This window comes from Pelecanus crispus, chromosome 20, assembly GCF_030463565.1.
Source record: "Pelecanus crispus isolate bPelCri1 chromosome 20, bPelCri1.pri, whole genome shotgun sequence".
NCBI lineage: Eukaryota > Metazoa > Chordata > Aves > Pelecaniformes > Pelecanidae > Pelecanus > Pelecanus crispus.
The window spans coordinates 1,407,761-1,422,149 of record NC_134662.1 but is presented as its reverse complement, the minus strand read 5'-3'; the positions used below and the strand labels follow the sequence as shown (position 1 = coordinate 1,422,149).

The window sequence follows — 14,389 nt, the reverse complement described above, 5'->3', positions numbered from 1 at the left end:
AAGCGGGACCCCCGCCCCGCAACCCCCCGGCCCCCTCCCGCCGAGGGACGGGGACGCCCGAGGCCCAGCCCCGGAGAGGAGCGGGGGCAGCGCGGCCCGGGGCCCTGCTCGCCGGCCGGGCAGGCGGGTGGGGGCTGCAGGGGAGACCCGCTCCCGAGGGTGCCGCAGCCCCCGCCCCGACCGCCCGGGGCCGGTACCGGGGGCCGGAGGGCGGCGGGGAGAAGCCCCGGAGCCGGGCAGGCCGGTGCCCCGCACGCTGCCCCGGGGCCGCGGCTGCCCCCCCCCCCCCCCCCCAGCGAGCACCGGCCGGGGCGGGCGGGGGGCGGGAGCCCGGGGGCGGAACTACTCCGGGCCCGGGGGGGGGGGGGAGGGGAGGGGGCGCGGCAGTTGGACGGGACCACTTGGTGCCCCGGGGGTGGCACACTCGGGGAGGGGGGGGCCTGGACTGAACCACTCCGAGCCCCCCCGGGGGGCACAAGGCACAGTGCGGGGGGCCCGGCCGGGAGGCACCACTCAGCCCCCTCCCGGGGGGTGCAACTGGACTAAACCACTCTGGGCCCGAGGGGGGACGGGACACAGGCACAGCGCTCCCCCGGGGGCACACGCCGGGGAGCCCGGCCGAGGGTGCCGGCCGCCCGGTGCTCGCAGCCCGTTACCTCCTGCCGCGTCCAGTCCCCCTCCGCCGGCCTCCGGGGTGATGGCACCGGCACCCGCCACGGCCGAGCCTTCCGCCTCCTCGGGCGCCTCCAGCTCCATGGCCGCCACGAAGGCCGCGGGCAGGGCAGGCCCGGGGCAGGACAGGCCCGCGCCCCCCGCCGCCGCCGCCGCCTCCGCGTTCCTCCCGGCTCCGGCCGCCGCCGCTGAGGAGACTGGGAACGGCGGGGACCATAGAGCGCGGGAGGCGCCGCGGCTAGACACGCCCAGCGCCGCAGGGCGGAAGGGGCCGCGGCCAGCACCGGAAGTAGAGCGGCCGCCTTCCGCCGGAATTAATCACGACGCGGGGGCCGGCTGTCGCGATAGTCCGCGGGCTGCGGGACGGGGGCCGCTCCCGGCTGGAAGGCGCGGGGAGGGGGCCGGGGCCCCGCGCACCGTCGAGAGGCGGAGAGAAGGGGCCAGCCCCGGCCTCTCCAGCGGGCGGGAGACACCGTAGAGCCGCGCCGGGGGCGGGGCCCGCCGGTCGCCATGGCAGCGGGGGCGGGGCCTGCCCAGACCCCGGTACCGCGGGGCCACGAGACCCCGGGCCCGGTCGCCCCCGGCGCGGCGGAGGCCCCGGTGCCCCCCGCTCTGGAGCGGGGCCCTCCCGGCGCCGGGCGCCGCCTCCCCGCCCTCCCCCTCAGCGAGATCCCTCGGGAGCCGCGAAGGCCGCCGGGCCGGGCCGGGCCCGCCTCGCCGCGGGGCACCGGGTGCGCTCCCTCCGAGAGGCCCCGGGGCTGGGCCACCCCGGCCCCCTCGGCGCCGCCGCTCCCCACCCCGGGCCGCGGCCCGGCTCCTCCCGGCCCCGCGGCGGCCCGGCCCCTGGCACCGTCTGGTGGCACCGCGGCGCCCGGCGGGGCGGCCCCGGGCTGCGGTGGGCCCCCGGCCGCGGGTCAGCCCGGCCGGCCCCGCCGGTTCTCCCGGGCCCATCCCGCCACGCCGGCGTGCTCCGGCCCCGGGGGACAAAGGTGTCACGGGCAGGGCAGCCCCAGCCGGGGAAGCAGCCCGGCATTCACGCCCAGCCCTCGGCGCGGCCGGGGAAGATGCCGGCGGCCCTAATGAGGCTGCTCGGCGGCGTCCCCGTCCCCCCGCCCCGGGTGCTCCCGGCCGCGTCCCGGCGCGGGAGGGCAGCCGGTGGCCCCGGAGCGGCTGGGGAGGCTGCGGCCGGGCCCGCGGAGCGGTGGCCGCCCGGGTGGGAGCTGCCCCGTCCTCCCCTCGGGACTGGCGGGGGGCTTCGGCGAGAAGGAGCCGCTTGCTGCCGATCTGACGAGCGGTGGGGAAAGCGGCGGCTCCATGGCTCCGGCTCCGGGGTGGCGGCTGGCGGCGGGGGGGTTCAGGAGGAACTGGTCCCCCCGTGACGCCCCGCCGCAGGGCTGTGACCTCCTCCTGCGGCAGCAGTACCGACCCTCGGCGGAGAGCCAAGGCGTGGAGCTGATTTCCGTCACCGCAGGAAAGCGACCCCACGGAAAGAGGAATGACGCGGGGCTGGTCCCCAGGTGGGGGGCAGAGGGAAGGGGAAGGGGAGGAGAGGGGATGGCAGCCATCAGCAGGGTCACCTTCTCCCCCACACCCCCAGGACCTGGAGCCCCAGGCTGGCTGCCATCCCCATCTCCTCTTGGGGCACTGGGTGAAGCCATTTGGTCCTCCCGGGGACTCCCGAGCAGGGCTGCTGGGAGGGTTTGGGGGTCCGGGGCAGTGTGTGTTGCTGCAGAGCCCCCCCAGCTCCTTGGGGAGGGCTGGACTGGGTGGGAAGGATCCCTGTCCCCAGGCACCACCACCCTCAGCATCCTGTGAGCCTGTCCCTGCCCAGGGCTGGGTGGGGGGCAAGTGGATGTGGCTGAACCACCAGCACCATGGAGGATAACAGGGACAGGCCCCGTGACTCCCGCTGTGCCCGGGAAGCTGTCCCGGGACCCCCTTCCTCCTCCTTCCCTCCTGCAGGCAGCGTCTGGCCCGTAAAGGGTTACGCAAGGCACCCTGGAGTGACACCACTGCCACCAGCCTGGGAGCTCAGCTCCTTCCTGGTCGGATCGGAGGCTTGGTGAGTGCCTAACCCTGTCCTCTGGGATCTGCTGGCCCCGCTTCCCGTCTGGGGACGGGGACCCAGCCCTGCTTTCACCTGGGGGACCGGCCATGCTTTGTCCCTCGCTGGGTAGCTGCAGGACCCGGTGACCCTCCTGGAGTCCTGCCCCGATGGCGGGGAGAGACCCGGGGGGGGGATCCTGGGACTCTGTTGTCACAGCTCCATGCCCCGAGGGCTCCGTCCCCATGCCTCCTTTCCCACTGATTTACACCCCAGCTGGGTCAGACCTTCCAGAGACCCTTTTCCCAGAGCAGGGGGTCAGGATCAACCCATCACGATGTGGGTGGGGTTGGGTTAGAGGAGCTTATGGGGGCATCTGGGACCCCGGTCCTGCATGGCCAGGACCAGACAAGGGACGAGTGGTTTTTGCAGCACTGGCTGAGACCAGAGACCTCGCTGATCCTGGGAAGGCTTTGGGGTCCCAGACTGAGGACCCCCGTTGGCAGGGGGGTTGGGAAACAGGTTATGGGTGGTGGGGATGGCCGTGGGGCAAGGCTGGGGTGGGCAGGGTGCGTCGCTTTCCGATAAGTGTTCCTTCCTCACCCATTGCTCTCTGCAGGGTGGGCATTGCCGGCAGTGTCACCCGGGGCCAGGCACAGCCCCGAATCAGGGACCTTGTAGTAGGATGAGCTGCCCTGGCACAGCCTGGGCTTTGTTTGGCATTAAAAACTCTGGGAGATGCCAGCCACGGTGCACGCGTGGGGCAGAGTGGGGCGTGTGGGGATCCCCGTGCTGCCAGTGCCCGGTGCCAGGCGCGTCGGGCTGGGCTGCAGTCAGCTCTGCCCAGATACTGCCTCTCCCGGCGGGGCCATTTCGGGTGCGGGCTGGTTTCTGTTGGAAACCGGCTGAGCCGGCTCCTCCGGCTGCCAGCCTCGGCCTTTGGCTTGGGGCAGGCCCTACGCCAGGTTCCCCGGGGGAGGCCGGGGACAGGACTGCGGCTTGGCGGCACTGTGGGCGCTGCCTGTGCCGGCTGGCGAGACGGGAGCTGCTGCCGTCCCCATGCTGTCCCCCCTGCTCCAGACTGCTGCTGCTGCCCACGGAGAGCCACGGGCAGCAGTGGGACGCAGGTGCGTGGCCGATTCGTGGTGCCTGGTGAGGGGACAGCAGTGGGAGCTGGCTGGGGACAGTGAGAGGCTGTGTTGGGTGCCAGTGGGGTCGGGTCTGGCACAGAGGAGGGGGATGCTCTGGCTGCCCCATGATCGGGGTCTCTGGGACCTGTGGCTCACGTCATGTCATCTGCGGGTGTCCAGGGAGCCCGTAAGCACTCACCGGGTGACACTGGTGACATGGCTGAGATGGGACCCACCAGTTCAGCTCACTGATCCAGCAGGAAACCACCCCGCCACATGCTGGGGTCTGCTGCTTATTACCAGTCTTACAAGCACCGGGACAGGACTGTGGGTGCCACCACACCGGGGTCCTGCTCAGCCCCAGCCACCCCGGGCACACGTGTCCCTGTGTGTCGAGCAGCAGCGGGTGGGCACTTGGGCTGGTTTCGGTGGCTCATGATGCAGAGTGAAAACCCGGACTCTGCCCTCCGTGCTCGGCAGCTTGCAGCCTGGCCAGCTGGGGCTATTTCTGAGGCCCGGGTGAATGATTACACCATCCCTGCCCAGGGCTGCTGTGAGCTGCGTCTCATTTTGGGGACCCAGACGGCTGCTTCGGTGTGGCTCCGGCTGGGGGCTGGCCACGGAAAGCCCCTGTGCTGGGGCTGAGCCTCCGTGCTTGCCCTGGAGCTGGCTGCCCCCTGCCAGCCCCAGCTTCCCCACGGGGTCCCTGCTCGGCATTGCCTATGGCATCGCCTGCGGGGCGCCAGCGCTCGTCTCTGATGCCCCCTGGTCCCACCGAAGCTGCCCCACGGCCGATTCCCAAAGGGGCTGTGGAGGTTTCCAGCTTTCCCTGGTGCCGACGTGGGGGTCCCTGGCCGGGCTCGGGGGGGGCCAAGCTGCGCTGGGGAGCCAGCATGGCCCCGGCACAGCTGTCCCAGAGCCTTCGGGCACCACGGGGCGGTGCGGGTGCCACGGGACAGGGTGTGTGGGCAGCAGGGCCAGCACGGCCAGGACTGGGGGCTGCTGCCACGGCAGAGCCATTGGCCAATCAGAAACCCTGGAAATCTGCCGCGGCAGAGCCATTGGCCGATCGGAGACCCTGGAAATCTGCTGTGGCAGAGCCATTGGCCAATCAGATCCTGGAGAGACTTATCATGGTACCGATATCAGCCAATCAGAATCCAAAGATGTGCCACAGCAGAGCTGTTGGCCAATCGCAGATCAGAGAGATCTACTATGGCAGAGCTGCCAACCAATCAGTGCCCGGAGAGACCTGTGGTGGCAGAGCCATTGGCCAGCTGGATCTTGGGGTCCTGCCATGGCAGAGCTGCCAACCAATCAGTGCCAGGGGGTAGTGCCCATGCCTCAGCTTCAGCCAATCAGCACTGGGGGGATCTCCCCCAGCCGAGCTGCTGGCCAGCGCTCGATGGCGGCACAAGGGAGCCCTGCACCAGACCTGGCAGTGCCGGCGTGGCCACGGCCCGCCATGCCCGCGATGGGCCGTGTCCATGCCTGCGCGTGGCCGTGGCCGTGCTGCGCCTGTGCTGTGCCGTGGGTGGGGCCAGGATGGGCGCCGGCAGCCCCGGGGTGCCCGGGGCTGGAGTGGGACGCGCCGTCGGGGGCAGCCCGGCTGGGGGGGTGTTTCACCTCCCTCCAGCCGTGGGCTCGGGGCTGGTGTGGGTCTGTCCTCCCCGGTCCCTGCACCGGTTGGAGCGGTGAGGAGCTGGCGGTGGTGGTGGCATCGCACTGGGCTGTTGGCTTTCCCGTCCCCATCGCCCTGGGGAATGACCTGATGGTCTCACTGGGGTTCCCTTGGCATATGCAATGGCACAGATAAACCCGGACCCTTTGAGTCCCTGGTCAAACCGGCTCCTTCCTGTCCTGCCCCATGGGAAGTCGCGGAAGGCTCTGGGCCACTGTCCCCCATGCAGGGATCCCATGTCTCTCCAGCTTCACGCTGATGTTTTCTCCAGCGAGCCAGGAGCCGGTGGAGAGGACCCCCGTGCCCATCCCAGGCATTTCAGCCTGGACGGGATGTCACCCTGTCAGTCAGGCTCATCTGTCCTAGGTGGAAAACGCTGGATTTGGGGAAAACCCGAGGAAACCAAAGGGTGAAGCTGGGGCACTGGTGCTCCCAAAGCAGTTGGCAGAGCTGCCGGCTCTGCCATCGTGCTGGAGCCCAGAGCAGGTGGGCGGGAGGGCACCGAAATGCTGCCCGAAGCAGTGCCCCAGGGTCTGCCGGCTCCTGGGAGGAGGGAGGGGAGTGGGACCACAAGAACAGTGTGGGCAGGTGGTCCCAGCCACGGAGATGGGTTCTGACCTGCTTGCCCTGCATAAAACCTCCCCTTCCATGGACACGCGTCTGAGGGGATGGAGGTGAACCTCCCGAGGGGGGGATTTCACGCTGCATGGAGGCAGCTCTGGGTTTCAGAGCCAGCTCCCACGCGGGGTTGGCGCACAACTGCAAATCCTGGTGCCCCTGGTGGGTGCCCGGGCACCGTGGGGGGCTCTGTCCCCTGCACCCTCGTGGTCCCCAGTGCCTGCGGCTCAGCTTTGCTTCTGCTCTTTGTTGCAGCCTGAAGTGGGACTGAGGAGGGGGACAGAGGCTGCAAAGAGGAGGCGGAGCCAGTCCGCGCCCCCGGCCGCCGGGCAGGGGCTGCCACGCCAGCTGGCCACCACAGTCGCCCTCCCTCGCTTGCGTTGGCGGGTGGCCACCATGGAGGAGATGGTGATCTGGGAGCAGCAGACGGTGACGCTGAGCAAGGTGAGTGCGGCCCGAGGTGGCCATGGGACGGAATGGGGGTCTGTGGGGCTGGCTCTGCCTGACCCCTCTGCCCGTCCCTGCTAGGACCCTCAACGGGGCTTTGGCTTTGCTGTCTCCGGAGGCCGGGACCGTCCCAACAGGGTGACCGGGGACACAGCGGTGGTCGTTTCGGATGTCGTGGCCGGGGGACCAGCAGTGGGCCGGCTCCAGTGAGTGCACGGGGACGTGGGGACATGGGGGGTGCTCGCTGCCAGTGGGGACGGGAAGGGCAGCAAATTGCTTCTGCTGGGACAGGGCCAGCACCGCTGCCACCCTGCCCAGCTGGGATGGGGTCCCCCTGGGGCAAAGGTCCCCTCGCCACCCCGCCAGCTCCCCTGGCTGGGGGCTGCACCTGGGGCAGAGCCACGGCTGCATTTTCCCTCCCAGGAGGAAGGATCACATCGTGATGGTGAATGGCCTTTCCATGGAGAACGTCTCGTCCTCCTTTGCCATCCAGACACTTAAAACCTGTGGCAAGATCGCCAACATTGTGAGTGTGCCCTGTGGTGGGACGGGTCCGGTGTTATGCATGGGACCACACTGTGCCTGTCCCCGTACCGGCTCCCCTGTCCCACACACCCCGGGGTTCCCATTTGGGGCTTGGAAATTGCTGCTGTAGAAACATCTCCTGGCAGAGAGGGCTGCACCCACCATCCTCTCCTTCTCACTTTCCACCTGCAGACACTGAAAAGACCGAAGAAAGTCCACCTCCCTATAAGCAAGAGCAGCCCCGGGTCCCCCACCACGCCCAGGCGCTATGACTCGGACGAGGACTACGGGTTGCATGGTGCGGATCCAGCCCTGCACCGCTCCCGGGATGACCTGGACCACAGCCAGGGCTACGACGGGGACTCGTCCAGCGAGAGGAGCTCTGGCCACCACCGGGACGACCGCCGCCACCACAAGTCGGTGTCCCGGAACCGGAGGCGAAGCCAGGACAGCAGCCACTGGAGGCAGAGCCCCGGCAGCGGCTCAGATCGGAGGGGCTACAGCCGGCACCACTCTGCCAATGGCTTCGGCCATGAAGGGGACACCAATGGGCTGGCCCTGGTGTCGGGCTTCAAGCGTCTGCCGCACCAGGATGTGCCGATGAAGCCCATCACGTCAGTCCTGGTGAAGAGGAAGCAGAACGAAGGTGAGGCCCTCCCAGTTCCTCTGTCCCTGGGTCTTGTCGCCTGATTTGTGGCCATACGTCCCCCGGGGAGGAGGCGATGGCAGGGCTGGTGCCAGGGTCTGGGTGCACTGGGCAGTGCCTGCCGTGCTGGGTGCACCAAACACGCCTGGCCTCAGCCCAGGGTTGCAGAGCTCAGCTTTGGGGCTTGCTAGTGCCCAAGGGGAGCCGGGGTGGGCTTGTGGGGATGGTGGCGAGGGGAGACCCCGAGGGGGTCCTGCATCTGCCTGGCTCCGGCATTGTCACGGGCTCTTTGGTGCAGAGTATGGCCTGAAGCTGGGAAGTCAGCTTTTCATCAAGCACATAGTGGAGAGCGGGCTGGCGGCGAAGGGCGGCTCCTTGCAGGAGGGAGACCTCATCCTGAAGGTACAGAGGCCCACAGGGCGCACGGCACTTGCTGGGGATCTCATCTTAGGGTGGCTCATCCCTGGCTAGTGTCACTGCAGGGGACAAGCCAAGAGCGTGCTTCTCTTGGCTGCCTGCAAAGGATGGCAGCTTGGCTGGAGGCAGCTCCGGCTGGTGCCCGCACCCTGCCCCACCTCCCCAGCCGTCACCAGGGACCCCATATGGGCTCTCGGGGACCGGCTCCCTGCAGTGCCGAGGCTGTCTGCTTGAGGCAGCCCCGTGGCATTCAATCAGGGACGGTGGCTTGTCCTGCTGCCACAGTGGGATCGCGTCCACCCCGCTGTCCCCAGGGCGTGTGGTCCCTTGCCGTGTGCGTGTCCCCGCTGGGGGAGCAGTCCACCCAAGGAGCTCAGGTGTTCAGGGTATGTTAGGTGAAATGATGCTTAAAGTATTTGGGGAGGAGGAAATAGAGGGAGGGAGATGCTTCATTTGCGCACCTGGGCTGGGCAGACCCATGGCTGCTGGGAACTGGGGCCAAAGCGGCTCTGGGGCAAACAGGAGGGATTTCATCCCAGTAATCTGGTGGGAAAAGCCGCTGCACCTCGGAAAGATCACAACCCCATGGTCTGCTTGGGGCCTGACTCCCTGGCACCAGTCTGGTGCGTGGAAGGACAGCACTGGGCCAAGGTCAAAGTAAAACTGAGCTTCAGACAGCGTCTGAGTGGGTCTCTGCAGCTCCTGCCTCTGTGCAGGGCCCCCCTGCAGCTGAAGGTGGGAGTTAATTAGCCTCGCTAATTTGTTTCCTGTGTGCAGGATGAGGCCCTGCTGGGAGGCAGCCAGGAACGGGAACGCAGCCCAGGACAGGCCAAGCCGTGCGAGCTGGGGCCGGGCTGGAGGGGCTGGGAAAGGACCAGGAAGGCGCGGTCGGAGCATCCCCTTTGAGTGGGGCTTTCCTGGGGGCGGCTTTCCCAGGAGCGAGCGCCCTGAGGCCTCCCGCTCTGCCCCCTCCAGATCAACGGGGTGGCCAGCGAGGACATGTCCCTGGCTGACACCCAGCAGCTCATCGAGCAGACGGAGGGGACCCTGACCCTGCTCATCCTCCGGGACCACCGTCAGTTCCTGGTTAACATCCCCGACATAGAAGACGACCAGAGCGACAGCTCCCGGATGGATGGTGAGGGGACATGGTGACGGGGCCGGGGACCAAACACACAGCACAGGGACTGGACAGTCACTAATGCATTTTCTCTCCTGCTGCTGCAGATATCTCTGACATCGACTCTGAACTGTCCCATCTGCCATCCCCTGAGACCTCCCCGCAACCTCCAGCTGGTGCCGGGATGAATTCACCATCGTAAGCCCTGCTCTGTCCCTATGAGCCCCGCTTTCCCCCGTCAGATCCCCCTGCGTTCTCTGCCTGTCTGGAGGGGCTGGTTCTCCTCCATCCTTGAGCCGTTTCACCCTGGAGGTGGGACTGCCATTTAGTCCCCAGCTTGCTCCACTGTCGCACTGCCCACTTGGCACTGCCTGCCCATGCCCATCCAGCGCCTGCCTCTGTGACCTGCCTAAATCCTGCCCCAACTTTGTTCCAGGGAGAGGAGACGATCGAACAGGGACCCTGCGGTCGACACGATCGTGGACAACGCTCGGGGCCCTGGTGAGTGAGCTCAGATCTGGCCGGGGGAGCTAAGGGCACTGAGGGAGCTCCCGGCTCCTGTGCGTCTCCACTGCCTGAACTCCCCTGGCATGCCTTGGCTCTCCCCGTGCCTTGGCTCTACCCGTGCCTTGGCTGCCCCGGCAGCGGTGCAGCCAGTGCCACCTCCTGGACCAGCCCTTCTTCCCCGCAGACCTGCTGGAAGCCGTGGAGGGGGATGGCTGCCACAACCCCCACACCAGCCCCGCTGCCCAAGCTGCCCGCAAGGACGGGTGCGTCTGCGAGAGGCGGTGGGGAAGGGCTGGGGGAGATGGGGAGCTACTCCAGCCCAGGGTTGGGGTCACAGGGCTGGTGATCCCCTGTGCTGTCCCCAGCATGTCACCGCTGGGCTGACCGCGACTTCCCCCGTGGCAGGTACAGCGCCGACTCCAGGGTCGTGCACTTCGTGAAGGCCAAGAGTGTTGGGCTGAGGCTTGCTGGTGGGAACGACGTGGGCATCTTCGTGTCGAGCGTGCAGGAGGGGAGCCCAGCCGACAGCCAGGACATCCGGGAAGGGGACCAGATCCTGCAGGTACCCGGGGCTGGGAATGGCTCCAAATGCTTCTGCACCCAGACTGGTCCCATCTCTCTTGGGTCTGTTACCCCCCCGGGGCTTGGATTTCTCCTGCTGGGTATCATTTTGGGTCAGTGCTGGTGCCCATGGCCTGTACCCACTGGGCTGGCTCTGCGGGCAGTGCCCGAGGGGACGGTCCTGTTGCCGGCACCGTGCTAACACCCAACAGGGGCCAGGCACCACCTCAGCTGGCCCAGAGGCCCTCCCCAGCATTACTGGGGGTTGTGGCAGGCATTTGGGTGACAGGGACCAGCTACCTCTCCCACCCTGCCCTGGGCACCGCTGTCCCTGGGACCCCCACTGGCACCCGTGCCCTCTGTCCCACCAGCACGGCCGCGTCTAAGCGCTTTTCTGCGGCAGGTGAACAACACCAGTTTTCAGAACCTGACCCGCGAGGAGGCCGTGGAGTATCTCATGAGGCTCCCACCAGGCGAGGACATCACGCTGTGGACCCAGAGCAAGCAGGACAGTGAGTGATGACCGGACTCACCCTGGGCTTGTGCCTCTCCATCCTCTGTCTCTTCTGAGCAAGCATCAGAGCTGCTGGACTTGCCACGGCCCTTTCTGCCCCAGCAGGGTGGTCCTCCTTCCCCACACCCGCCTCCTCCTCCTCCAGAGAGGTGATGGGAGGGGACCAGACCATCCCAGCCCTGTTTGTGCCTCAGCATCCTGGAGCACAGGGGCTTTCTAGCACCGTGGCTCAGCCTGGAGAGGCTGATGTGTGCTGGGGGGTCAGGTCCTGCTGTTCCTGATATGCCTGAGAGAGCCATGGGAGGAGAAGGTGTCCCCAATGCCCTCCTTAGCAGCAAGGCCGACTGTAGAGGCTCCTGGTCAGCCTGGCTTCCAGCTTCCCAAATCCCTCCAGAACCTTCTTCTCCAGCATCTTCCTTCTCGGCCACCTCTTCCCCTGATGGTCCCTCTCACCCTGGGTTCCAGTTTACAGGAAGATGATCTCGTCCAACGTGGGCGACTCATTCTACATCCGGACACACTTTGACTTTGAGAAGGACACACCATCGGGGCTCAGCTTCGTCCGTGGGGACGTCTTCCATGTGCTGGACACCATGTACCAGGGCAGGCTGGGGAGCTGGCTGGCTGTGCGCATGAGCAGGGACCTGCAGGAGCAGGACAAGGGCATCATCCCCAACCGGAGCAGGTAGGGATGGAGCCAGGAACGGCCCCAAGATGAGCAGAGCTGGGGGGTGGCTCCCCAGTGAGATGGGGACATGGATGGTGGGCCCAGTAAGAGGCAGGGCAAGAGCTGGTGGAGCAGCGGTGGGAAGCGTGAGCCAGTGAAATCCTTTCTCAGGGGTGATGGACTTTTTAGCAAGGCCTGTTGTGACAGGACAAGGAATAATGGATTTAAACTAAAGAAGAATAGATTTAGACTAGACATAAGGAAGAAACGTTTTACAGTGAGGGCGGTGAAGCACTGGCAGAGGTTGCCCAGGGAGGCAGTGGAGGCCCCATCCCTGGAAACATTCCAGGTCAGGTTGGATGGGGCTCTGAGCACCCTGATCTGGTTAAAGCTGTCCCTGCTCATGGCAGGGAGGTTGGGCTAGATGACCTCTAAAGGTCCCTTCCAACCCAAAGCATTCTGTGATTCTATTCTATGATTCTATGGGGCAGTTGATGCTCTCGTTGTCCAAGGTCCCAGAGGGAAGAGGCTACCACAGCCTCATCTGGCCATGCCACTGAGCGGGGATGCCAGCTTCTCCTGCCCCACTCCTCGGAGCTGAGAGAGACAAAGTGGGGGGTAAATCCCAAGGGTCCAGGTCCTGAGCCCTTTCCCCTCCCAGGGCCGAGCAGATTGCCAGCCTGGAGTCGGTGCTGAAAGCCACGTCTGGTGCCAACCCCTCTGGGGCACGGGCTGAGTTTTGGAAGCTGCGGGGCCTGCGGGGAGCCAAGAAGATGCTGCGGAAGAGCCGGGAGGACCTGTCCGCCCTCACAAAGCAGGGCCGCTACCCGCCGTATGAGAGGGTGGTCCTGAAGGAAGGTGGGCACCAGGGCTGCGTCCCCACCACCCAGCCCCACCCAGGGGATGTCAGCCCCGGGGCTGCCCTGCTGCAGGTGCTAGTGGGCTCCGCTCTCCTGGGAGGAGCGGGACGAGTCCCAGGCCCACGGGCACGTCGAGGAGCAGGGCTGGATGCCTGGGTGCTGTGAGCTCTGCCCTCACCCCAGCCTCCCTGAGCCAGTCTGTCCTCTCCCCACAGCCAGCTTCAGGCGGCCGGTGGTGATCCTGGGCCCCATTGCAGACATTGCCATGCAGAAGCTGAGCACGGAGCTGCCCGAGCTGTTTGAGATTGCCCGTAAGTGCTCCCCATGCCCAGGGGGGAAATTGTATCCAGCAGCTGGATCCTCAGTGTCCAGAACCTGTGGGAGCTCTGCCTGTGGCTCTGTCCTGATCCTGCCTCATTGCCCCGTCCCCATGACACCCCAACACCTTCCTGGAGTCGTTCACCCTGACCCCACACATCGATACCAGCCAGGCCCCAGACATCCCCCCTGCTCGAGGGACAGAGCCCCAGGGCTGGGCACAGCCAGACCCAGCCTGGGGCTGCTGGAGATGCCACGTCTCCCCCAGCCCCTCTCAATGTCTCTGTGTCCCGCAGCAAGCGTGCCCCGAGACGGAACATCGTCCAAGGTCATCAAGTTGGACGCAGTGCGGCAGATCGCAGAGAAGGTGGGAGACCTTTCCCATGTTGTTGCAGCCAGCTGGGCCAGGGCCTGGAGGGGAGCCCACAGCCTCCGTCCCTGTCCCCAAGCGGGGCTGATGGCCGTGCTCTGCCCCAGGACAAGCATGCCTTGTTGGACATCACACCCTCGGCTGTGGAGTGCCTCAACTACATGCAGTACTACCCGGTGGTGGTGTTTTGCGAGCCTGAGAGCCGGCAGGGCATCAAGGCCATGCGCCAGTGGCTGGCGCCCGACTCCAGGAAGAGCTCCCGGCGCCTCTATGCCCAGGCCAGCAAGATGAAGAAGTACTGCAGCCAACTCTTCACTGCCACCGTCAGCCTCAGCAGCAACACCTGGTATGAGGCGATCAAGGACATCATCAGGACGCAGCAGAGCCAGCCCATTTGGACGGCGGTGGAGCAGGTACAGGGCATGGGGTCCCTGTGGCGAGGCTCAGTCTGCTGGGGCTGCAGGCAGACAGGTGACAGGGCCACGCACCCGTCCCCACACCTGGAGTCCCAGTTCTCTGTCATCCCCACCCCACAGGCAGATGTGGCACTGGAGGACAGTCTGGACCTGCTGAACCCGCTGAGCACAGCAGCTTCGGGCTACCTGACTTGCGACAGTCACGCCAACAGCGACTACGACGACACAGACGGCGAGGCGGGCGCCTACACCGACGGCGAGGCAGAGGACGCCTATGACCAGCCCGGGCTGGCCCGCTCCTCTGAGCCAGCGCAGATGTCCCCAAGCCACGGCCTGAGCGAGCAGAAGGGTCCCCCCGTACTGGTACGAGGGGCTGGTGGGGCAGTCGGGTGCGGCAGTGCCTGGCTACGGGGGCCAATTCCTGTCCCCTGTGGCCCAGGCAGGGCGTCACCTCTAGTTGCTGCAGGGTCCAGCTGCACATCCATGCCCAGCTCTGGTTCCCTGGAGGGGATGCAGCCCAGCCCCAGGCTGGGGCACAAATCCTGCCCATACCTCTGACACCCGCACCTCTCTGCTCTTTTTCACAGGCGCATCAGCAGCAGCAGCCGGGCCAGCACTACGACAGCATCAGGTACCCTGCGCACCAGGGCCAGCCGGGGGGTGAAAGCAGCCCTGGGGCTGGGGAAGGGCCGCAGAGCCGTCAGTGCCAGCTCTGCCTGGCCTGACCCTGTCCCAGCCGGCTGGCGGAGGCATCACTGTGGCTTCTTGTCCCCCAGGCAGTACGAGCACGACACCGTGAGGAAGAGGTTCACACGGGCCAGGGATGACTCAGACCAGGACGAAGGCTACGAGTGGGGCCCGGCTACAGATGTGTAG

General features: G+C 66.9%; 1 protein-coding gene across 1 annotated transcript; it reads left to right on the top strand.

The window, feature by feature from the left end:
• The first annotated feature begins 6,526 nt into the window (after positions 1–6,526).
• On the top strand, positions 6,527–14,389 carry TJP3 (tight junction protein 3). Its single transcript, XM_075723462.1, has 19 exons — positions 6,527–6,589; positions 6,674–6,798; positions 7,016–7,118; positions 7,310–7,763; positions 8,062–8,165; positions 9,156–9,318; positions 9,408–9,498; positions 9,737–9,801; positions 9,992–10,070; positions 10,213–10,369; positions 10,772–10,880; positions 11,348–11,567; positions 12,211–12,407; positions 12,625–12,720; positions 13,024–13,094; positions 13,205–13,510; positions 13,634–13,870; positions 14,101–14,144; positions 14,290–14,389. The coding sequence occupies exons 1-19, from the start codon at positions 6,542–6,544 to the stop codon at positions 14,387–14,389; spliced, it is 2,769 nt and encodes a 922-aa protein (XP_075579577.1). The 5' UTR covers positions 6,527–6,541.